This window comes from Danio rerio, chromosome 20, assembly GCF_049306965.1.
Source record: "Danio rerio strain Tuebingen ecotype United States chromosome 20, GRCz12tu, whole genome shotgun sequence".
NCBI lineage: Eukaryota > Metazoa > Chordata > Actinopteri > Cypriniformes > Danionidae > Danio > Danio rerio.
The window spans coordinates 46,750,639-46,776,530 of NC_133195.1; the positions used below are offsets into that span (position 1 = coordinate 46,750,639).

Consider the following 25,892-nt stretch of genomic DNA (forward strand, 5'->3'; position numbering starts at 1 on the left):
GAAATATGCAGTATGTGTAATATTATTAATGTGATATTAATATAGCCAATCTGGAAACGTTTGGGATTCGTGGCGTAGAGAAAGGCGAACCAATAATTAGTATGAGGCTATTTGTAGGGCTTGTTTAGAAAAAAAGAGTTAAATGGACAAACGCGTCAAATCTCCAGAGCCATCTGCTGTCATGTCACCCAGCCATGACATGCAGAGCCAGCTCCGGTGTCATCTTTTGAACCCTAACACCCAGCTAGTCAGCCAGGTATGGCAGAGGCCTTTTCAAAAATGGCCAAATACAAAAGAGAAACTGATAAATAGTATATGTTGATGAGAAATGGAGTGGCATATTTGGTAGTTGAGAATTGGTAGCTTTCCGTTTAAATGTGGACTGCAGAGCAAGAGACCCTTTCTTTGCCACGGTTGCGAAAAAGTATCTGCATTTGCGCTACAGGCACACCGTCTGAACGTGTATTCAGTGCTTCTGGTAACATTGTAATTTCAATTAGGCCTCCGCTTAAACTTTAAAATATGAATAGAAAACAAAAGGCAGAGAAACGCTGTTTTTTTCAACATCTGACTTGTATTGTTACAAGCCTAATAGGCTAATATTTTTGTTCTTGTTCTTCGTCCTATTTACTATTTTTATTATTATTGATTAGTATAGTGTCATTTTAGGCTATTTGTGAAGTTTTTAAAATGTAATGTTTACTGTTTCAAGTAGTTATAGTTATTTAGCTAATATTTAACTAGCCTATATTATTATAGGCTGTATTGTGTTGTTTTATCAATAAAAGTTAAACAATAAACACGTGCATTTTTACGGATATTTAGCATAATACTTTGGTCTTTTTTATTTCTTAAAGGGCACATTGGTTACCCCTTTTTTCATATTTATTATAAGTCTTTGGTGTCCCCAGAATGTGTCTGTAAAGTTTCAGCTCGCACAGACACACACGCACGCACATACATAGCGTAGACACGCAGACACACACACATACATAGCACAGACTTGTAGCGCAGGCACACACACACACACACACATACATAGCGTAGACACACACACACACACACACATACATAGCGCAGACAGACACCTACAGAGAGACAGCGAGAGAGACACACGGCTGTGCTGATGAAGTGAATCGCTGTACTTCATTATACACGTGCACACGTTTTAAAACATGTTAACCTTGTAAAACTCACTCTTGATCACGTCTGATGATGATTGATGATCCTAACAAACTGAACAGACCTTTTATTCCCAGTTGCTTTGCGCTCGTCCTGTCTTGTCGAAATGATTTTATGCATTACTACGGAGACATGTTAATGCGCACAGCTGTCAATCAATATTGGTGGGCAGGTGAACCGCACTCCTACGTAAAGTTGCGGTCGATCTTAAAACCACTCCAATTTGTCCACCGTTTTTATGTTGTTAAATTTGAAAAAAAAAAGGACTGGGTGTGTTTATTTCACCTCAATATGACAGTATATACACTATACTTACACACATGTATGTCCAAACAGCTTAAAAAGTAGATTTTTCACCATAGGTGCCCTTTAATTTTTACGTAAAATGTAAATTAACTTAGGTAGGCTACTTGGGTACCGGGTTGTAATTTGTTGGTGGTACGGGAGGAACATTTTGGCAGTGAATATTTTCCCCATCATTTAAAAAAAATAAATAAATATATAAATAAAACACCTTACAGAAAGGATGCAATGAAGGAAAAGCATGCTCTTAATCATTCTTCATAATCTGATTCGAAGCCTACATGCAAAAAACTTATATTGCGCCGACAAGAACAAACTCTAAAAAGTAAAGTCTAAAGCGAGAGGAGTTATTGATATGTTATTAGTATTAGTTTTTAATATTAATGATCATAAACAAACCTGCGTTGTATAATAATCACCGTCACTGTGTCGTGTCTGCGAATTTTTTTATTTTTATTTTATTTTTTTCTCGTTGAAGAATAGATAATTCATGTTATCGCCATCTTCCCAGCCTGGTTTTCATCCACAGTTTCCACTTTTGTTTCTTCTCAAACAATAAAGTATCGCTATAGCAGGCCCGGCGCCAGGATGTCATAACTGAGGGCGAATTTTAATCCCATTGCACTTGACCTAATGACTGATTTTGGTCCTTCTTGTTCCTTTTATTTAGGCTATTTATTCACGTATTACTTTACATTACCAATATAGGCCTGCTTTTTATAGTAATAATAATATGCAGTTTCGCTATTACTGATTTTATTAATAAAGGTTAGACAACGGTACTGTTTACATCAGTGCAGACAGATCATGACTTAAGCACCAAACAAGTGGTTTTAAATAATATGTAAGTCTCCTTATTTCTTTCTGTTTTATTTTAAATAACAAAAATGTTTAAAGTTTTAGGTAAAAATATGCCCACACCTGCAAGCTAAACTAAGCTTCAGCAATATTCAAATATCTTTACAAATGAAAAAGAATTAAAGGATTAAAATATTTTCTAGCCTATAAATATAAAACTACTGCCTCCATGCCTTCTTCATTTTGGTGGGCTTTTTCAGTTTATTCATGAAAATTTGCTTTTGTACAATGTTATTATTATTAGCAGTTTTATTTATTACATGCATATTTATATTTGTTTTATTAAAAACAAGTTCAGATTTGCCCACCTGTCAGGTTTTATACCATATGGGGCACAGCATGTGTATTTGAATATAACTGAGTGTTTGCTGGAAATTAGAACTGAATTTTGAATCAGTTTTGAAACAAATCTTTGCGCTTAACATACTAAATTAATTATTTATAGGCTAATGAATGTCTGTGCGTACAACATGTTTCCTTATCCACGAGAGTAAAAATTAAAGTAAAGAACAAGGAGGCTCATCTCTCATTCTCGCGCTGTAGATGCTCTGCTTAAAGAGCCCATATTATACATGAAATAGGGTCATATCTTGGTTGTAAGGGTCTCCAACAACAGTCTAATATGCATGCAAGGTCAAAAAACACTTTCATGGTCTTATAATCTGCATTTATTTTTACCTAATTATCCCAGCGACTCCCGTATGAATCGTCCAGTGATTCATTTGTTCCCAAACCCCTCCTTAGCGCGAAGCTAATCTGCGCTGATTGGACCGATGACAGTCTGTTGCGATTGGTCGACTGCCTTCAGTAAGAGAGTAATATGCCCAACAGCTAATCAGCAATATAAAAGTAATCACAGTTCATACACGCTCGATAGTGTAAGGTGTGGATTTTAGCTGCCAGTGGGTCAATGTAAATACAGACGATGGACTTGAAAATACAGACGAATATTTTATTGAGCAAAAACTCCAAAAACAGTTGAAGAGATCTTCTAGCTTGTCGCACTCTGCTCTTTTCACAGACACACACACACACATATTGCCCTCATCCTTGCGCGCACACACACACACACACACACACACACATACGCACAAACACTTAACTCTGCTCCGGACGACAACGCGCGCGCAAACACACACAAACACACACACACCTCCGGACGACAGCGCGTGCACACACACACACACACACACACACACACACACACACACACACTACCCTTCTCCACGGAGCTCCGTATACAAAGCAGAACTATTTTGAAACTTGACAGCTTCATATGTGTAGGAACAGCTGACGATCTGTAAACAAAGCGGCAAGCGTCGCGTTTTTAACGTGGCTTTGCACGCGATATGAGAATATAGCGAGTTAACCTAATACAGTACACGCGGTTACAAGTAACAAATCACAACTAAATACATTTGCAAGCTAGAGTAAACGAGGCAACTTTAATCGCACGTACTTACACTTGAGAAATGGGGGAAGAAACCCATCCTGACATGTCCAGCAGTAAGTTACTCTTTACTGATCCTTCCTTTAACAAACGCCGATGAAGTATTCTTTGTAGCATGTAGTTTCCAGAAGTTTCCAGTAGTTTCCAACTGCTTGGCTATAATGCTGAGGTTTCATCTTTAGGTAGAGACTCAATAATATCCATCTGCAGTGTGACTTCAATCGACCGGCATGTTTGTGTGTGTGTGTTTGTGGGTGTGTGTGTGTCTGGGTTTCTGTGTCAGAGGACGGGGCCGCAGGTTTCAAATCTCCCGGGTTTGCACATGCACGTGAATAACTTGGTTCGTTAGTACGTCATGGTGAAACACCTAATGACTCTTTATCAAGGCGACTCGTTTGAAGCACTATGAGTCGACTCTTTTATAGATGAATCAACTGTTTTAAACACTGTACACTAACAGATTTGAGCCTTAGCTGGATACTTCACTTCACTTAGAGCTGTGTTACACACTACAGGGAAGGGCATTTTCAAAAACCCATAATATGGGCTCTTTAACTGTTTTCTCTATTGTGAAGCGTTCAGTTTTTATACTTACAAAGTCCACCAAGGAAATAGCAAATGGTTGGTTTATTCTCAAAACACACCTATAACTCATTAAGAGAATAAGCTCAACCCTATTATGCTCCACGGCGTAAAGCGAATTTTTCCATCCTTAAAATAGCAAAAGCAGATTCTGACACGCACCTAATAGAGTCTTAGAGGTTCATTTTCTTTCATCACACGCAGCGCACACACACATAAACTGCGAGGAGGAAATAAGTCATAATCATAAGACATTATCTTCAATCTAATGACTTATTAAAAAGGTTGACAGATATTTTGTGAAATAATAATAAACTAAAAAATAATAAAAAATAATAAACAGCGGAGCATTAATTAAATGCATATTTTTTTGTGGAGCAATCGATTTGAGGTAGCCTGATATTTTTATTTGATGATATATGATGATATAATATGATGATAATATGATTTGATGATATAATATGATGAAAGATAAAAACATGATTGGACAAACAGCAGACCCTCAGCCTCCTCCACTGGACCAGCTCCATCTTCTTGTCCAAATATCTTTCAAATAAAGAGTGTAAAATAAAAAATTGATAATGGCCTTGATTTCACTTCTAATATTCAGTTTAGCAAATCAGTTCTTTAGCATTTTATAGCACTTGTTATTTAAGCCCTTGTTATTGTTTAGAAGAAAACATTTTTGTGACATAGTACTTTTAAATAAATGGTGCACTGCATAATCATTGAAGAGTCTATCTCAGTCTTAGTTTGCCAGTTTTTTAAGCACTTTAAGCACGTGTTACTTTATTTTTGTTATTATTGTCAATATTTGAAGTAAGTCCTTCAAGTAAGTCCAAGTAAGTTTCTCTTCACCCCCCTCCCGAAAAAAAAAAAAGTTCAGGCTCAGGATTTTTTTTTTAAATTTAACCCTTGGTTATGTATAGGTTTTAAAAATTGCTCTTACATCCAGTGTTGTTTATATTTATGACATCTTTGGACAAAGTCCTGTGGTTTTGCAAGACACTAAAAAATCATATCACTTTATTTTTAGAAGGAATGACGGTATACGATATATATCCAGTATTTTCCCATAAATGGTTACTTGAGAGTTAACCCTATAAAGCCGCACGTATCATATTTGATACACAAGATTCTAAGACCTATATAATATCAACCTGATCAATACTTTGTTTAAAAACCTGTTGTATATAAAGTGATACTTGTATTCTCCCCCCTTGTGGATTTTCATGACACTGCAGGCTGTGGAAGGGCTTTTTTTGAGAGGGTGCTCGCTGCAGAGCCATTTGAGCAAAGCTGAGCTCCAGCGAGGGGGAGCATGAGCTCTCGCTCCTCCTCCTGTAAGCTGTTTTAATGCGTACACCAACCCCACCCCTAACCCTACCCCCAGTGACATCACTCGTAGAAGAATTGATTGTTGAATTAGATTGTTACTAATTTTATTAAATAAAGGTTTTCTTGGTTGAAACAAAGCATAATTACTTAATAATTAATTTATTTTGTTGCAAATAAATTGTGTTGAAAATCATGTATCAAATTTGATACAACAGGTATAAAAGGAGCTTTATTTCCGAACAATGATGTCACATTTTTGTAATGTAATCAATATAATGCCTACTACAATGCAAACACACTGTTTTTGGATGATTAAATTAATATAAATAGTGACTGAAATACTATTTTAAAATACATTGTGGGTATTTTTACAATAATTTATAATTGATAAACTATATTGATCAATTTATGTGTATTTTTAGATGTCAAAAGAATAGAGGAAGATGATAGAAAAATTAAAGTGTCTTGAAAATGTCATCAGCGTAATAGTCTATGGCAATTAAAGTGACAGAGAGAAGTTGGGGGAAGATGAGGATGCATGGCCATGCATGATGATGGTCATTCAGACAGCAGTGATGAGGAAGAATATCAAGAAGAAAGTTTAGTCTAGACAAGCACAGAAGTAAAGGTCCCAACTACACAAACACAGAACACAGTCAGAAAGCAGTCAGCAACTGGCAATGCAAAAATGAAAGAATACAGATGAAGAAAAATACAATATCATGGTACATTTGTTGAGTTCATTGCATCTGCTGAGGACTCATACCGACTGTTTTCTGACTGTGTCCTGTGTTTGTATTGTTGGGACCTCATCTACTTGTCTGGACTAAACTTTTTTCTTGATAGTCTTCCTCATCACAGCTGTCTGAATGACCATCATCATCATGCATGGCCTGAGGACTCCATCCTTCCTCATCATCTTCCCCTAACTGCTCAATGGCACTTTAATTGCCATCTATTATTATGGACTCTGGACTCTGTATATGTGCAGTATGGAAATAGTTTGCCACTGATGAAATGCTACAGGACACTGGAGAACAAACAAACCTGCACAATATATTCAAAGATGGCAAGTCTATAAACACAGATGCCAAAGAAGTTAAAGTCCTAGGCATGCACCCCATAAAAGGTCAAGCTGCGGTGTGCTTTTTTAATGTTAGAAGGTATGATCCTGATCATTTTCCAACATAGAGAAACCTGACAGAGATAAAAACACTGCACCAGCAATGACTTCTCACTTCTGTGTACTGTGTAAATGTAAAAGTGCATCTTTGCCTGAACAAGAACTGAAACTACGGATACACATACCACAATGTGAAATAATAAAACACTGTAAAATGCTTAATGTAACAAAAAATAAAGAGATTAACTGCCTGAAATGTTCTCTTTTGTCAAAAAGTTAAGGGCAAATTAATTTTTTTTGTAATTAAAATTATCATTGTTTTGAGCAAAAAGTTGCACAAACGCCTTATGTATCAAATGTGATACAAAATAAATATCATGAAAAAAAAATGTATATGGCAAAAAAAAAAATTGTTTTTGCTTAATGGTTTAATAATCATCCCAGATCCAGAAAATTTGAATTTTCTGACTATTTTTTGACAGGTCAGGTCTTACAGGGTTAAAACCTTTATTTAAACTTTATTAAACATTTTTTTTTGAGCGAAATATAAATAAAACAAATGTTCCCTCTCTGCTCCCTCTCCGTTTACAAATAAACAGCTGCACAAAAAATAACAGCTGTACAAAATCGTTAATAATTAAATACAGTACAGGCTTTCTCCTGCTTAAAACGTTTAGTTGTACAACATTTCAAATAAAATAAAAATCTGATAACTAAAATACAGTACAGGTGTTTTTCCTGCTTAACACTATACACAGCATTACTGTGCTGTTGTGCAAATAACAAAATAAACAGAACCATAGAAAACACAGCTACATTGCCAAAGCAAAAAGTAACACACTTGAATAGTAACACAACAAAAAGTATTGTAGGATAGAAAATAACCATATTGAATGTAAATATGAAACACACAGTATTTTGTCACAATTACTGTGTTGTTATAAGTAATCTTGTATACTACAGTTTTGTGATTTATAAAGGACAATTAAATCAGCTGTATGTTTTTTTTAGTTACACATTTACATGTACAGTAGACATCTTTTAGTATGCACCGTCTCTGTTGGATTGTCAGAGAAGCCTAAAAATGCTTTTAGAAATACACTTTTACATGAGAATTCAAACTGGACAAAAAATGCACTTATCTAGTCAGAGTAGGAGCACTTGGAGTTTATTTCTGCACATGTCTAAATGTCTGTAAGTTATTTCAATTATATTAAACATGGCTGTTCTTGGTTTATTAAGATGCAAAGGAAATAAACATGGAGAATGTGATGCAACTGAGAGAAGAACAAACCTACAATTACAAGTAAGTAGCGAGCGGATTCTTGCATGTTTGTTGACGGATGTTTCTGAATATTCACTGCAGATATCTTGATATGGATTAAAGGGTTCATGACATTGATTGATTTTATTTTAATATTTTCCTAGGTGTTCACATAAAAAAAAAGAATTGTTTCATTCATTCTTCATCTTATTTGATTAAAATAGTTCCAGTTTAGCCAATAAACAGATTTGCAGAAGTATCTATATTTATATAATCAATATAAAACAGTCATTCACAGTTAATCAGCAGTCTGAGATGTTTTAACCGTCTGTTTATTTCTGATGCTGGGATTCTCCTGATGTTTGACACAAATGAGCTGTTTAAAGTTTCTCTCTTTCTTCTGTTTTTTAGCAGACTCAAGCGTATGGAGAACATTAGAAACTGGACACATATACCACATCCACAGCGGACATCTTCAGTGATTATCATCGCTTGTATTTATTTTCAGAGGAAATGCAGGTAAAAAAAACAACTATTATTCATCTTAGAGTGTGTTCTTGATAAACATTAAAGCATTTCACTTTATTAACACTCCTGATAACACTGACTGTGGCTAATAAAATGAGTAACACATCAAATCATAAATCTAATTTCTTTGTATTTCCATTGCTATGACTGAACTTTAAATAGATTTACATTTAGCAGAGGATTTTATCCAAAGCATAAAGATAATAGAAGCACTTCAGATCAACAGAAAACAACAAGATGTAGATGCAGTGACAAGTCTTAAGCCCTGGTCAGATCACACAATTTTTATTGTCGGTTATGAAAGTCACTCTGTCAGATTATGCAATTTTTATTCATTTGTTCTTGATTTGTCATGGGTAACAAATGTGCCAGACTACACATTCCTTCACGATCAGTCATCACGTGATGTCTACGACAAGCGTTATTTCCCAAAGCAGTCACGAGTGTTGCAATAACAATATTTCTTATCTCAGTTTTTTTATTTTTTATTATTTCAATTTCAATAAACACTGATGCTTGCAGACAACTAACTACAATCTTGCATAACCAATGATTGATCTAATCCCCCTGTGACCAACTCATTACGGAAGCACCCGCTGATATAACCGAGAAATGGTGTGCTCCTATTGCACAGTCTCACCCATGTGACGAAACTTGTGATGAACGAGAAAAAAATTAAACATGCTTGACTTTCTGCGATAGTGTCATGAGGTGTAGCAAGCATGGTATCAGTTGTCGTGAACTATGCCACATTATACGAGAAGAAACATTTGAATCTTGTGTCACGATGCCTATTTGATGTGTATGAATCCCCAACGAATCCCTACGTCAAGGAAATCGTGCCGAAATCATGACATATTCGTGTGATCTGACCAGGGCTTCAGTTATTTTAGCAGTGTGTGTATTTGTATTATTATTCTGAAATAAACAAAGAAGCAGGACAACAGATTAAAGAGTTGAAGAATACAATAGGGAGTGCTGTTGTTGAATGATAAAGTGCTGCTTAAACAGATCAGGGCTCAGTGGTTAGCACTGTCACCTTACAGCAAGAAGCTTGCTGGTTCGAGTCCTGGCTGGGCCAGTTGGCATTTCTGTGTGGAGTTTGCATGTTTTCCCTGTGTTCTTTGGATTTCCTCAGAGTGCTCCAGTTTCCCCCACAGTCCAGACACATGCATTATAAGTGAACTGAATTAACTAAATTGACCATAGTGAATGAGTGTGTGAATGAGAGTGTAGGGGTGTTTCCCAGCATGGTGCTGTGTTGCGGCTGGAAGGGAAGCATTTTTACAGTGCATTTGTTCTTAAATGCTAAAAATTCCATCACATGTATGCTTGTACATCAAACACATTCAGCTCAGTAATGTTAAATCCAGCTAATCTTTGTTAAATCTACAAACGTTGTCATGTTTGTTCCTGGATGATCTCATTTGAAACACACAGTAATCAGCAGTAATCAGCATTTAAAAAATAGAAGAAGCACTTATTTTTGACAAATGTGACTTTATTTCAAACTTTAGTACAAAATTCATCATTGTCATCAGTTGTGAGGCTTGTCGCCCCAAACTAATGTCAGTTTTTGTCCGTGTTCAGCTCAGCACCACCTTTAAGATGGGCAGTTTCCAGTGGCACCACGTGGAGGAACGGACTTCGCCACCTATATATACAGGGTTTGGATTATCACTCACCATGAACTACAACTAGACACAAAATCACTAGTCAATAAATGATGTCCTCCAACCATAAATCATATACCACATTAGCAAAACATTAGACTAGAGAAGGTTGTATATGAGGACAATATTAAAGCAAATACTAAAGGTAGTAACTTTATTCATCTTCAGAACACAAATGAAGATATCTGAATGAAAATAATGAAGATATTTTAGTTAAATCTGAGAGCTCCTTAATCTCTCATAGACAGCAAGATTCCTGACTATGAGGATACTTTTATGTGCACATAAAACAAAAATAACTTCATTCAACAGTTTCTTCCCTCAGTGTCAGTATAGGGCACGCGTTCACGTGTTGCGCCTCTGACATATAACCTTGGATGCGCCTGTGAAGTTTTTAAGAGAGGAAGTCAGAGAGGAAGTCGCACAGGCATCCGTGGGGTATATGTCACTGCACAGTGCTTGTGAACGCGTGCCCTATAATCACACTGAGGAGAAGAAACTGTGAATAAAAATGTTTGTTTTATGTGAAGGCGTATGATCTGTTTTGAGGATGTTTTTTACTGTTTTTGTGGACTTTGAGTCTGGATGAGGGAGCTCTAACATAAAAATAAAAATAGTTAAAATAGTTCTGATGATGAACATGAGGATGAGTAATAAATAACATAACTTACTTTTTTAATGTTTTATTTAAAAAAAAAATTTTGTTTCTAGAAGAATTTCTGATCGGTCAATAACATAACATATAAATATATAAAGTTTTAGATTTTTATTTCAATGTAGGCAGTTTTTATTGTTTTATTTATTAATTATGTTTTTATTTTTATTTTTTTTTACTTTTTATAGTTTTATTTATTAATGATGTTTTATATTTTATCAGGAGTCTCTCTCCTCTGGCTCAAATTACATTTCTTAGAGAGAGACACTCAAAATATATGGGCCTGAACTGGAAACGACACATAAAACAAAAATAACTTTATTCAACAGTTTCTTCCCTCAGTGTCAGTATAGGGCACGCGTTCACGTGTTGCGCCTCTGTCATATAACCTTGGATGTGCCTGTGAAGTTTTTAAGAGAGGAAGTCAGAGAGGAAGTCGCGCAGGCATCCAGGGGGATATATGTCACAGCACAGTGCTTGTGAACGCGTGCCCTATAATCACACTGAGGAAAAGAAACTGTGAATAAAAATGTTTATTATTTTTAACTTTTTCATTGTTTTATTTATTAATGATGTTTTTTTATTTTATTATTTTTCATTGTTTTATTTATTAATGATGTTTTTTATTTTATTATTTTTTACTTTTTATTGTTTTATTTATTAATGATATTTTTAATTTTATTATTTTTTACTTATTGTTTTATTTATTAATGATGTTTTTTATTTTATTATTTTTCATTGTTTTATTTATTAATGATGTTTTTTATTTTATTAATTTTTACTTTTTATTGTTATATTTTATAAATTGTTTTTCTGTTTTTTTTTTTTTTTTTTTCCCAAATTGGCTGGTGAGTGATAATGTTCATTGGAAACCCTGTATATATATCAGTTGATCCCAGTATTCTTTGGTCAGGAGTCTCTCTCCTCTGGCTCAAATTATATTTTTTAGAGAGAGACCCCCAAAATGTATGGACCTGGACTGGGAACGACTGAGGTATTTATTTTTATATATATTTCAATTAGACATTTTATTTTAGCATGTGGAAGTGCAAGATATGATATTACAGTGTGGGAAGGGCTATGTACACTATATGAAGGTTTAAACTTCTTTTTTTTTTTTTTTTTTTTTTTACATGGAATTTAATTAGAGCCAGTGTAAATGTTACAATAAGAGCTATGACACTGCAGAACCAAATTATGTTCAGCTTTCTGTGAATCAAGTCATGTTTAGCTAAAGGACTATGTTGTTGTGGTTGGCTCACAATCCTCTGCTTCTTCTTTTATGGTTGGAGGTGCTGGAGTTTTTAGCCGAATCCAGCACTGAACTGTTCTTGACTGATTCTGGAAGCTGTCCTTTGTCAAATGCTAGATCTTTTTTATAATTCTCTGGAACATATTAAAATTAAATTGTTAAAAAAAGAGAACATTGAAGAACACAAGACTGTCGTCTGACACTAGCTGGGTTTCCATCAGCCTGTGTTGATGCACCTTTTCAAGTATCACATGAGAAACAAGTTTAAATAAGAATCCCTTAATTCACAAAATGTTTTATGCTCACTTGAGGTCATTTTGGATTTGTGTGAAAAAGGGTTCATGATGGAAATGCATTTGTCAATTGAACTTTGATTTTTCAATTAAACTTCCCTTGTTTACTGTTGGTTACGAGGTTACCAATACTACAGTTCAGCTGCTCGACCAACTTAATGGAAATCATTTGCTCATAATTCACATTTATAATTACAAAATATATATTTAGTGAACTTTGAAAAGATGTGCTTCACATTATAATGGAAACTCAGCTCATGACAGATTCATTTGACTGATGACAAAATCCTGTAAAGTCTTTTCATTACCTTAAACCAGGCATGGGCACGGAGTGCATTCAGCTTTTGCCGAAGACTGGGGTTAGTTTGCAGACAACAGCTGAAGAAATCACAGCATTCTGTGTAGAAAAAAAGGAAGAGATGCATTTAATTATTACCTTAAAGTTTAAATATGTTTTTTCATTGACGTTCAAAATGTCCTACATAACCATCTTTAGCTGAAGTGGAGATCTCACCTTCTGACCTTCCATATTGGTAATAATTTTTGTTTTTCATCCTGCGGAGGTCACGCTTTTCTGGAAATTTTTTATACATTAGCAAAAACTGAAGAAGCCCGAGTGACCACACTGTTGCTGGCTCTCCGTAGTAATAGCCAATCTTTTTTAACTCAGGAGGCATGAACTGCACTGTGCCTGAAAGAAAGAGATTTTCATTAGCACAACATCTAAATTTTCTTTCGAAAATGTAAACAATAGTATAGATTAAGGGTGCTCAAACCCGGTCCTCGAGGATTTGTGTCCTGCAGAGTTTAGCTTCAACCCCACTAAGACACCTGAACAAGCTAATCAAGCTCTTGCTAATTATTCTAGACATTTTCTGTCAGGTGTGTTGAAGCAAGTTGGAGCTAAACTCTGTAGGCCACCAGCCCTCTAGGACTGAGCTTTGGCACTCCTGGTATAGATAAACAACATCAGATGTTTTAAGAGCCTCATCACAAGAGCTCCTTAGAGCTTTGAGGGATTTACATACCCAAATAGGTTATGTAATAGTCCTCAGTAAGGGGAACACCACAACCAAAGTCAATCAGTTTAACTTCAAAGGTCTGTGGGTTCATCAGCAAGTTGTCAGGCTTGATATCACGGTGAAACACTCCACGTTTGAGGCATGTGTCAGCTGCTATTGTTGTGTGGAACATGATTTTCCTTAACACGTCCTCTGGGATCCTGCCTTCATGGTCTCTTAAAAAATCACCCACACTCACACAGGGTGTGGGCCGCTCTAGGACCATAAAGTAGCGATCAGCCTCCACCTTCCAGTCCAGAAGCTGAACGAGTTCTTTAACCTCGGGGCCTTTAGTGGCAAGAAAGTGCAGAGCGATCTCCGCTGGAAGTAGCTGGTTAAAATCATCCTAGAAGAAAAACAGTTGTTAGGATCATTTAATGGAAAAGTTTTTTCCTGTTAAAACTGTTGGTGACGTCTAACATAAAAACCAGTGGGCAGATTATAGAGAGCAAAACAAAGACAGACACATTTTCAAAGGAGATTAACTGACACTTAGCATGTTTCTAAAATATCTGCAAACATATTATGGTATTTTTGTGCTCTAAAAGAGTCAAAAACTTACATACAGCACCTTTAATATGACATGTTTAAAATAGAAACAGTTAATCAGAGCAAAGAGCACAGACTACTTACAACACGGAAGAGTCGCTTAGGCTTGAAATTTGCAATTTTTACTGCCACCCGAAGGCCATCTTGTAAACGGGTCGCTGCGAAAACGGTTCCATAGCCTCCTTTGCCCAGCTCAGCACCGATTTCATAGCGATGTGAGTTGATCTCTGTGAAAAGAGAAAGAAGAGAAGTTAATCAAATGTGAGAATTAGTGACAGTGCTACCTTCATCTAAAACTACCTGCTTCATCAGGGGTCACAACAACAGAATTAACCCCATCATCTAAAAGCTTTTTTAGTTTTGTCTTCCCTATATATATATATGATTTTGATTTTTATGATTTATATATATATTTCCATCTCAGTTATCAGCAATCTCTGAACAAAATCTGTATTGAAGACAGTTTATAGCATATAAGTCATTAAAAACTATTAAAATGTGCATGTCTGTTGGGTAACTGAGGTGTCATGATAGTAAACTTACCAATGATGTTTGTGTCTTTATTCTTCTTTTTTGGTGGAACAGCGCCCTCTGTCTGACAGGTTGCACTTTTGCCAACATCTTTACAGCCAAGCTTAGCCGAGACCACATTTGGAGGGTCATCATGACTACAGCCGGGCTTAGCCGAGACCACATTTGGAGGGTCATCATGACTACAGCCGGGCTTAGCCGAGACCACATTTGGAGGGTCATCATGACTACAGCCGGGCTTAGCCGAGACCACATTTGGAGGGTCATCATGACTACAGCCGGGCTTAGCAAACTTGCTGGCTTGTTCTTCACCGGGAACACTGTCAGGCTCTACCAGTGATGGTTCTTCACTCTGGCCATCAACAGGTTCCTCCAGTGACGGTTTCTCTGTCTGAACCTTGATCTGTTCCTCCAGATGCAAAGATGATTCTTTACACCAGTCACCGATTTTTCGACCTGAAGGAAGGAAATATATGAAACAAAATATTTTAGTTTTACTTGAATTATATTTATCCAGTGTTTATTATTGATATGAACAAATGCTGTCAGTTATTAAGTGACTTTTAAGGTATTTTTTTCAACTTTTAGTTTTTGATAACCCTAAGCTTGGCAAAACAACTAAAAACTATGAGAAAAGTTTTCATGTTTTCCACTACAAAAACCATTAAAACATTAAATATCAGCATTTGTTATCCATTAAAACCACTGCATTGTGTTTTAGGACATATTCCTGAAGGATTTAGTGGTTTAGGACTAAAAATTAGAAGCAGAGACAAGGGATCTAACGGGTGTCGAACTCAAATCACATTGAAGGTTTTAATATTTTATTTGTTAATTTTGTATGGCAGTAAACAATATTTCTGTTCATTTTCATAACAAATTATAATGTTTTAGGCAGATCTTAGAGCTCCTTCATCCTCCATTGATAGCGTGGGTCCAGACTCAATCAAAGGCCAGAAACATTCAAAAAACAGAGAGCCATGCACAGGCATCCAGGGCTTTTATCAGTGCAAAGTGCTTGTGAATGTGAACGCATGTAATATACCAACACTGAAGAGAATAAACTGTTTGATAAATTTGTTTAAACAAAAGTATTCTTGTAGCTTGATAATATACTGATTAACCACTGTAGGCATTTGGTCTGTTTGAGGAAGTTTTGTGGTATTTTTATGTACTCTGAGCAAGTCAGGAACCTTGCTGTATATGCAGGATGAGAGAGCTTTCAGAAACATCTTCATTTGTGTTCAGAAGACGGAAGACGGTCTCAGGGGGTTGGAGTGACGTGAGGGTGAGTAATTAATTACAGAATTGTCATTTTTGGGTGAACACACAGTTCCATCTTGAAGCAGAGAAAATGATTTTGTATTTACGGATTATGAATGCATAATGGAAAAAACTTTATGCAAAGCAGAAATACTTTACTCAGTTTCTGTCTAAAACATGACATCAAGAAGCATTTTCTTGACAAGTAAAAATACTGTCTTGTTTTCAGAAATGTACAAATGAACTGGGGTTTTCTTAAAACAAGCTAAATAATCTGCCAGAGGGGAAGTCAAATGTATTTCAAAGCATTATTTTGCTTTCTCGATGGCAGATAATTTTGGTATTTTAAGGGGGAAAAAATTTAATTTTTGACTTATTATTTATGATAACCAGACAATATTTTTGCTTGTCTAGAAAAAAGACTCTTTATTTAAGAATTTTGAGATATCTGGACTAGAAACCAGACAAAAGCTGTTATTTTATATTATTGTTGGCACCATATTAGACACGTTTGTGTGACGAATGTTTGACACCACATGTGATTAAAACAGCAGTTTTTATAAGGCCAGTATTATTATTCACTTAAAAAATAATTTTTACATTAAGGTAAAATCAGGGTAGAGCCCTACACAGACTCCAGCATCCAAAATGAGCAACATGTTCTTATAACACAAAACATTATTTACCATCACTGGTGGCCACGTTGGATCCCGTGACCAATCCTTCTTCTTGACGGTCGAAGTTTTTATCTTGACCTGAGACGGTGGAATTGATGGTTCTTTTTCTCAGGAAGAGAGAAATAACTCCGAGTACGGTAAATAACATTTTTGGTTTAATTTCCGTACACTTAAATATGAGAAATGTTAAATAAACCTACAAGAAATACTGAAATTCACTGTAAGTAAAGCTTGTTTGTCAGAGTAAGCCTTAATAAATCGTACGCTATCAGTTGACAATGTACGAAAAGCAAATTAATCAAAGCAAACTTTGTACAACTCAACTAAACACTTTGTCAAGTAAGAGTAATGGCGAATGTGGAATGTAAGAGGTGTCTCTCGTAAGAATTCGAATGTGTTCCAGCGTTTCCCAGCCAACTGATACGTGATTGGTCAGTTTTGCGCTGTGTATCTTTAATCTTCTCTAGTTAGCGGTTGTGTGTTTCCTTTATTTTTTTGGAGCAAAATAAACAGATTTTTTAGGAACTCTTTGTTTGACTCGTAAATATTTCCTGTTTGATGAATCATGACTGGTCGTTTGGTGAACTCATGATTAGTTTTTAATCAGGGTTGATTTAAATACATGTACAGGTAAGATTTGTCTTAGCATTTATTTTGTTCTTCAAATGTAAGTTATTGGCGATAAGCGCTTGTATACACATTAAACACGATATATTATGGTGTATTTCTATTCAAATCAGCAGATCTGTCTCGTCAAACTCCATCTACCTTGCAAATACAGGAGTAACGTTAATGTGATGCTGAGATTAATAAAATGGCGGCGTTTCTCACTGATTCCTGTTTGGCTTTATAAATTACTGGTTCATTAGAATTTGTTCTGTTATTTGACAACAAAGAAGAATTATATATGTTTAATATTCAATATTGAATATAGACACTTATGTTTCACATCTATTTGTTAAAAGAATGACATTGGATTTATTAACAGTATTATGAAAATAACTATTAATGAAGTGTTTGAATTATGTAAACATTATATCTGTGGTTTTGGTCTGTCCTCGATTCAGTCAGTGTCCTGGACTATCACTTTCTCATGTTGGATTTTGAGAAATCTGGTGTCTATCTCTGCACATGTCTGAGTGTCTGTAAATCATAATAATATTAAACATTGCTGTTCTTGGTTTAATAGGATGCAGAGGAATATACACAGAGAATGTGATGCGACTGAGGGCAGAACACAACTCCAAGCACCACAAGTATGTAGAGAGCAGATTATTGCATGTTTGTTGAGAATTGTTTCTGAATATTCATTACAGGGATCATGATGTGGATTAAAGACATGGATTTAATTTATTATGATCTTAGATGTTCACATTAAAAAAGGGGTTTACAAACATATAGTGTCCAGCATAAATGAGTATTGTGTGTCCCCTTCTGTATTGCAAAACAATTACTAACACTTTAATTAAAAAGTTAACAGTTAAAGCAGTTAAAGAGTATGCTCATAACATTTTTAGGATGATAAAATAATATATTTAATTTCAGTGAGATATATACATACAGGAAGTTCTTTCATCTGTCCTACCTTTAGTTTCTAAACCATATTTTGGCGTATTTCTGTCTTTAATCCACTGCAAAGTGTGAATGCGAGAGAATACATATATTCAAATGCACATGCATGGCTGAGATCGCAACACATCTGCTTCCAGACATTGTTGGGCCTGAGTAAGAGAGAAGCTAACAGTGAGACTGAAAACACAAAAGACTAGAATAATTATGCAAATAAACCAATTCACTTTAAAGATTCAGTTACACAGAAAGCAGTCATTGTAAAAATAGAAATATATTCATTCATTTTTCACATCAGGCAATTCACCTGTTTTTATTGTTTGTTTTTTTTTACCTAATAAGCGCAGCCATATGATGAGCAGAAAATACTTTTCCCTCAGAAACAGTAAACAAAATAAGAATGTTTCCAAGTTTTTGACCATTAGTGTTACATGTTAAGCATTATCTTATTTAAAATCATTCATTCATATGTGCAAGGAAAGGAATGCATGGAGTTACTCTCTCCAGGCTTTATACCAACAGGTGACACATTAAAAATGTATCTAAAAAAATTAATGGTTTAATATCTGACTTCTGGAGTTTAAAACGCAAAGAATATACGCTCACCGGCCACTTTATTATGTACACCCTACCAGTACTGGTTAAGACCCTCTTTTGCCTTCAGAACTGTTGTAATCCTTCATGGCATAGATTCAACAAGGTACTGGATATATTCCTCAGAGATTTTGGTCCATATTGACATGACAGCATCACGCAGTTGCTGCAGATTTGTCGCCTGCACATCCATGATGCTAATCTCCTGTTCCACCATTTCCCAAAGGTGCTTTAATGGATTAAGGTCATGTGACTGTGGAGGCCCTTTGAGTAAAGTGAAGTTATTGTCATGTTCAAGAAACCAGTCTGAGCTGATTCACGCTGTATGACATGGCACATTATCCTGCTGGAAGTAGCCATCAGAAGATTCTCACACTGTGGTCATAAAGGCATGGACATTGTGTGCAATAATTCTCAGGGAGGCTGTGGTGTTGACACAATGCTCAATTGGTACTAATGGGCCCAAAGTGTGCCAAGAAAATATCCCCCACACCATAACACCACCACTAGCCTGAACTGTTAATACAGGGCTGGATAGATCCATGCTTTCCTGTTGTTGACCTCAAGTTCTGACCCTACCATCCGAATGTCGCAGCAGAAATCAAGACTCATGCAAATTGTAGCCTCAGTTTCTTGTTCTTAGCTGACAGGAGTGGCACCTTGTGTGGTCTTCTGCTGCTGTAGCCCATCTGCCACAAGGTTGGACATGTTGTGTGTTCAGAGATGCTCTTCTGCAGACCTCTGTTGTAACGAGTGGTTATTTGAGTTACTGTTGCCTTTCTATCAGCTCGAAATAGTCTGGCCATTCCCCTCTGACCTCTGGCATCAACAAGGCATTTACGCCCACAGAACTCCGCTTACTGGATATTTTCTCTTTTTCAGATCATTCTCTGTGTAAACCCTAGAGATGGTCATGCGTGAAAATCCCAGTATATTAGCAGTTTCTGAAATACTCAGACCAGTCTGCCTGGCACCAACAACCATGCCACACTCAAAGTCACTTAAATCACCTTTCTTCCCCATTCTGATGCCGATTTGAACTTCAGCAGATCGTCTTGACCATGTCTACATGCCTAAATGCAATGAGTTTCTGCCATGTGATTGGATGATTAGAAATTTGCGTTAATGAGTAGTTGGACAGGTGTACCTAATAAAGTGGCCGGTAACTGCATATTATCTAATAAAAATTCAAACATGTTTAATAAATGTTACACAATTCCTCAATCTTTATTCCTCATAAATCTTCATAGAAATATCTGTGTACATGCTTATTTTTATCTCTATCATTCAGAAATTTAACAACCTAATTATTGTGTAATACAGTTAGGATGCACTGGAGTATTTTTATGCACAATTTTTGAAAATTATAAATGTTTCTAATTGAATAATGAGCATGTGTATTGCAGAGATTTTATTAACACTTTTAAACCGTTAACATAAGAGTATCCTCACAATATTTACATGATAATAAAACACGACACTCAAATTCAACAAGGTATTGTAAATACAATTACACCCCCTTGTAATCTAATCTAAATTTCTTATTTTGGATGCATGGCGTCCATGAATTTTCCTGTTAATTAAAATTTTATTTAATGTTTTCTCTTTACACATTCAGTGAGGTGCACTCATTCATTATATTATTTTTATTAAAATAATTCCAGTTTTGCCGATAAAACAGATTTGCAGAAGTATCTATATTTATATAATCAATATAAAACAGTCATTCACAGTATGGGCCCTATCATACACCCGGCGCAATGTAGCGCAAGGCGTGACGCAATTGTTATTTGCTAGTTTCAGCTTGGCGCAAGAGTCGTTTTGACATTTTGCGCCAAGCTGTTTAAATAGCAAATACATTTGTTCTCATATGTGCGCCCATAGGCGTTCTGGTCTAAAAAAGCAGGCGTGTTTTGCCGCGTTGCTATTTTGATAAACTGTAATAGTCTGTTCTTTAGACCAGAACAAACCCGGTCTAAAGTCCGGCGCAGAGTGCGCCTCGCTTACACGCTGCTTACACAAGATGTAGAGCAATACGCAAATATCTTTACATATGAAAAATAATTAAAATATTAAGGATATATATATATATATATAGGATATAAATATAAATGATTAAAATATTACAAAGCATATTATTTTCTAGCGTACATGAATTTAAAAACCACTGCCTTGAATCCTTCATCTCGGGAGGCTTTTTCAGTTAATTCAATTTGCTTTTGTATAATGTTATCATTATTAGCAGTATTATTTATTATATCCATATTTATATTTGTTTTATTAAAAACAAGCTAAGATTTGTCCACCTGTCAGGTTTTAGACCATATGGGGCATAGCATGTGTATTTGGAACTAACTCAGTATTTTGACCACACTTTATTATTATTGTTCATTTATTCGTTTGCTGGAAATTAGAACTGAATTTAGAAATAGTTTTGAAACAAATCTTTGAGCTTAACAAACAAAATTATTATTTATAGGCTAAGGGATGTCTGTGCGTAACGGTTTCCCTATCCATGAGAGCGAAAGTGAACTTACTTTACGTCATGTAAATAGCAAATGAGCTTATGGCGTGACGCAGCTTAAAGGGAATGGGAGATGAGACTCTGATTGGTTTATTCTCAAAACACACCTATAACTCATTAAGAAAATAAACTCAACCTTTTTAGACCATGCGCCACGGCACAAAACGGATTTTCCCTTCCTTATATTAGAAAATATGGATTATGACACACCCTGAATGCGTTTGCACCCTGCGTTTTCCGTTTTGCGCATGTACCGTCAAAATAGAGCAATTAATCAGCTTAATCAGCAGTCTGAGATGTTTTAACCGTCTGTTTATTTCTGATGCTGGGATTCTTCTAATGTTTGACACAAATGAGCTGTTTAAAGTTTCTCTCTTTGTTATGTTGTTTAGCAGACTCAAGCGTATGGAGAACATTAGAAACTGGACACATATACCACATCCACAGCAGACATCTTCAGTGATTTTCATCGCTTGTATTTATTTTCAGAGGAAATGCAGGTAAAAAAAAACAACTATTATTCATCTTAGAGTGTGTTCTTGATAAACATTAAAGCATTTCTCTTTATTAAACTCCTGATAACACTGACTGTGGCTAATAAAATGAGTAACACATCAAATCAAAAACCAGATTTCTTAGTATTTCCAATACTATGACTGAACTTTAAATAGATTTACATTTAGCAGAGGATTTTATCCAAAGCTTCAGATAATAGAAACACTTCAGATCAACAGAAAACGGCAAGATGTAGATGCAGTGACAAGTCTTAGTTATTTTAGCTGTGTGTGTATTTTTATTATCTAGAAGTAAACAAAGTAGCAGGACAAACAGATAGTGAAAGAATACATTAGGGAGTGATATTTGATGTGTTTTTAAGGCCTGTAACTAAGATTTCAAGTGAATTGAAACTATTTGGGCTCAAGAAAGTATAAAGTTAGCCACTTTAACAAAGAATGATTGTGTTTATTTGTTCAATAAAGACTCCATGATCTGTTATTTTACAGTTGATTTTTGAATTCCTGTACCTCAATACTTGACAAAAAACATAAAGTGCTGTTTATTTCAGTTTTATCATTGTTTTCATCCGTGCTTTGATATATTTTTAGGTAATTTTGTATATTTTATGCACTCAGCTGTAAAAAATCAAAGTAAAAGGATGAATTCTTTCCAAACAGTGTTACTACAGTTATCTTGTGAAATTATATTCATATCACAATATAGAAATAGCAGAAAAACTCAATATTGACATGTCTGTTTTTTCCAGTATCGTGCAGCCCTCCCAGAGACTCAGCCGGAGTTAAGCAGGTCATTCCAACAGGACGGCACATTAAAGGTAAAAGTTCTCGCAATTGATTTTGTACACTTTTAAGCCACAAGCCTGAAATAGTGTGCTCAGGTAAAGGGGTGCAAATAGTGGATAGCTAATGCTTTACAAACATTGAGTCTCATTCACTAAACTTACACACAATTTCATGCATAAAATAGACATTTAAAATAGATGAATAAATCATGATTAATCAGAAACTTTCATACTAATATTTATTCTAAATGTACAAGAACTAATACCACATATACGCAATAATCATGTATGACTGGGCCTTATACGCATGTTTAAAGAACCCTACATATATTTAATATATACCATATGTTATTTACTGGGAAAAGTAATATAGATCCGCTGACTGTTGATTAGATCTACCTTATGTAAATAGTGATTTTGTGTCTCATGTTGAATGAAAATTTACTCACTATTTTTTCACCCTCAAGCGGTTCTAAACTTTTATAAGTTTCTTCATTCTGTTAAACACAAAGAGGATAACATTCAAAGATCCATACTAGAAAAAACAAATGATATGAAGTCAGTGGTTAAGTTTGAAATGAGTAAAGGGTGAGTAAATGATGACAGGATTTTCATTTACTAATAAACTCTTCTAGTAAAATGGCTTATTTTCTGGCTCATATTTCAGCATCCAAACTAAAATACAGAGTTTCGTTACAGAGTTCTATCATCTTGGTTTCACATTATCAAGTACATTTTGCATGGTCTGATGTGCTGAAATGTCTTTAGAGGTTGTGCTAGTGACAGATACGCAAAGATAATTTGTATTAAATCACTCATTGTGATATTGATATGCACATTAACAATATTTATATTGCACATCACTGGTGAAAAGGCAAATATTTGTTGGGGTAAATTTGATTTCTCATGTCATGATTTCTTTAAGTGATGCCAAGCTGTATGTTTCCAATCAAAGATAGCTCTGTTTTTCCCTGTGTTTGCATTGTCAACAGTGATTTGAATAGAACAGTTGAACAGCTGGTTTCTTCATCACTTCTCAGATTAGAAAGTGCATTGGAGCATTGCATCTTGTTTCATGAAATTCCATAACAGTTTTCAGGGTCTGATATTTTGGAATCTTACAAAACAAAGCCCACAATGCACGCTCTTCTGATTGGCCCACTGCTATTGCAATGAATTCAAAATATTGGTTAATATAAGCTGTCAATCAGTTCAGATGAGAGAGATACTGCCCCAAAAATGTAAAGGTCTGGATCAGAGAGAATTAAAATAACACTGACAGATTTAGTTTTCCACCTAATGTTACAAATAGCAGCACATCTGATCAGTGATCATTTGGTGAATGTTAATTCACCATTTACACTTTTCAAAGAGTGGATAAAAGACTTCCGGTGGGTTAAAGTCTGCTATAAAAATGACTAAAGCCACTCATTGTAAAGCCTAAGGTAAGTCACAGAGTTTGCAGGTAACAGTGTTTGACACACGTTTTAAGCACGAGATGTTCTGTTTAATCCTACATTTAATCGTCACGATGTTGTCATTCATGCAACTGCAGCACGTACACCGTCGCAAAAGAGTTTGCATTTAAGATTAAAATAATATTGCAGCTCATGAAGCCAGTTACTATCAGGGCTTTAATATTAACATCCGCCAACCCGCCGCATAGATTTCAGCTTTGGCGAGTTAGACAGCCACTCCCACGAGCCACTTTGGCTGGTTGAAAATATTTTTTTAAATTGTGGTTTTCTTAAAGCAGGGTGCGACTATAAGGATGACCCAATATGCGTGCAAATGTGATCTTAGAATCGAGAAACAGCACGGCTAACAATAAAATAATTGCGTTCACAAGAACAATAGAAAGCAGGTTAAGACCGAATGATGATGAGTGAATGACCGTGATGACACATTTAAAATTTTTCACAAAAAGTGAAAGGAATAAGAAAGCATGTGGACAAAACACAAAATCTAAATTAAGTAATTTTAGCATGTCAAAGTCATATTGTGCATATAAAATATTTTTCCAACAACAAAATTGTGGCTAGTGAAAATGCAGAGTGACTAGTAACGTTAAAAAAAAAGTTAATGTCAAGCCCTGGTTACTATTATTAAGATGACGTATGCAAATATTAAGTTAAATGTCAATATCTACCTACCTACCCTGTTTGGCCTACTCCTGGATAAGCTAGTTATTACTTTTGCACTATATTTTGTTCAGTGCAGTTTCATTTATGCCCTATTTTTATTGCAGTTTTTTTCCTAAACTCAACAGTCTAAAGGGCACTTCAACAGTACAACAGTACCTTAGTCCTAACCTAAAGTAATATTGACAGTAATAAAAAGTAATATTGATGAAAGCTCAGCTGGGTAGCAAGTTCGCCTCACAGAAAGAAGGTTGCTGGTAGAGATCTGCACGGGACTAAATTTTGAATCTCGCTCCCGTTCGCACCCGCCAGGTTGTAGGCCGAACCCGACCGCTCCCGCTTATATTTAGCATTTGTTGTTCCGCTGCCCGCCCCACCCCGTTTTCTACCCGCCACGCCCGTTCCCCCTATCAGACGGGGGGAGAACAAAACTGAAAACCACCCAGCTATACAGAGTACAGAAAGCCTAAAACACGCTGTCTGTATAAACACACACACACAAGCACAAGCAAGTGACACACACACACACACACACACACACAGACAGCGTCTCGCTCTCTCTTTCACACACATACACACACACAGAGAGAACGAGAGAGAGAGAGAGCACAAAGCTCTCTCTTTCTCATTCGCACGCACAAATAGACATCAACAAACAAGCTAAACGCAGCATCATGCTGTCTCTTTCACAAACATACGCGTGCTCGCTCGCTCGGGAGCCGGGAGTGAAATTGTTGAACCGCCCGCTCCTGTCCAAAATTGAACCCGTTACTGACCACTCCCGTGCTTTATTCGGAAATTTATTCCCTCGCCACAGAAATGTGGTTGGCTCCTGTGGCTGAATGCAGACCTCTAGTTGCTGGTTTGAGTCCTGGCTGGGTAAGTTGGCATTTATGTATGGTCTGCATGTTCTCCGGATTTCCTCCGGGTGCTCCAATATTCTCTCACAGTCCAAAGACATGCTCTATAGGTGAATTGAAATAGCTAAATTGGACGTAGTGTATCTGTGTGAATGCAAGAGTGTATGGGTGTTTCCATGTGTTGGATTGCGGCTGGAAGGGCATCCGCTACGTAAAACATATGCTGGATAAGTTGGTGGTTCATTCTGCTGTGGCAACCCCTGATTAACAAACGGACTAAGCTGAAAAGAAAATGAATGAATGAATGAATGAATTGATAAAA

The 25,892-nt window shown here is 35.8% G+C and overlaps 1 protein-coding gene across 2 annotated transcripts; it reads right to left on the reverse strand.

Moving 5' to 3' along the window:
• Positions 1–12,076: 12,076 nt before the first annotated feature.
• Positions 12,077–16,984, reverse strand: pimr133 (Pim proto-oncogene, serine/threonine kinase, related 133). 2 transcript variants are annotated; one of them, NM_001326293.1, is made up of 7 exons: positions 16,592–16,767; positions 14,655–15,098; positions 14,196–14,338; positions 13,530–13,908; positions 13,016–13,192; positions 12,810–12,898; positions 12,077–12,342 (listed from the first exon to the last, which is right to left on the reverse strand). In NM_001326293.1, exons 1-7 carry the CDS (start codon positions 16,728–16,730, stop codon positions 12,322–12,324), a joined length of 1,392 nt encoding a protein of 463 aa, NP_001313222.1. In that variant the 5' UTR covers positions 16,731–16,767; the 3' UTR covers positions 12,077–12,321. The 2 variants fall into 2 exon arrangements, with proteins under 2 accessions (NP_001313222.1, XP_073788133.1); XM_073932032.1 differs by lacking the exon at positions 12,077–12,342 and having other exon boundaries at positions 12,683–12,898; positions 16,592–16,984.
• Between the last annotated feature and the right edge of the window lie 8,908 nt (positions 16,985–25,892).

Coding starts and splice junctions, on each gene's coding strand:
- pimr133 (XM_073932032.1), bottom strand. CDS start 16,730: ATGTTATTTACCGTACTCGGAGTTATTTCTCTCTTCCTGAGAAAAAGA. Junction 14,339..14,654: donor TAAAGACACAAACATCATTG/GTAAGTTTACTA, acceptor CTCTTTTCACAG/AGATCAACTCACATCGCTAT. Junction 13,193..13,529: donor CTATTACATAACCTATTTGG/GTATGTAAATCC, acceptor TCTTTCTTTCAG/GCACAGTGCAGTTCATGCCT.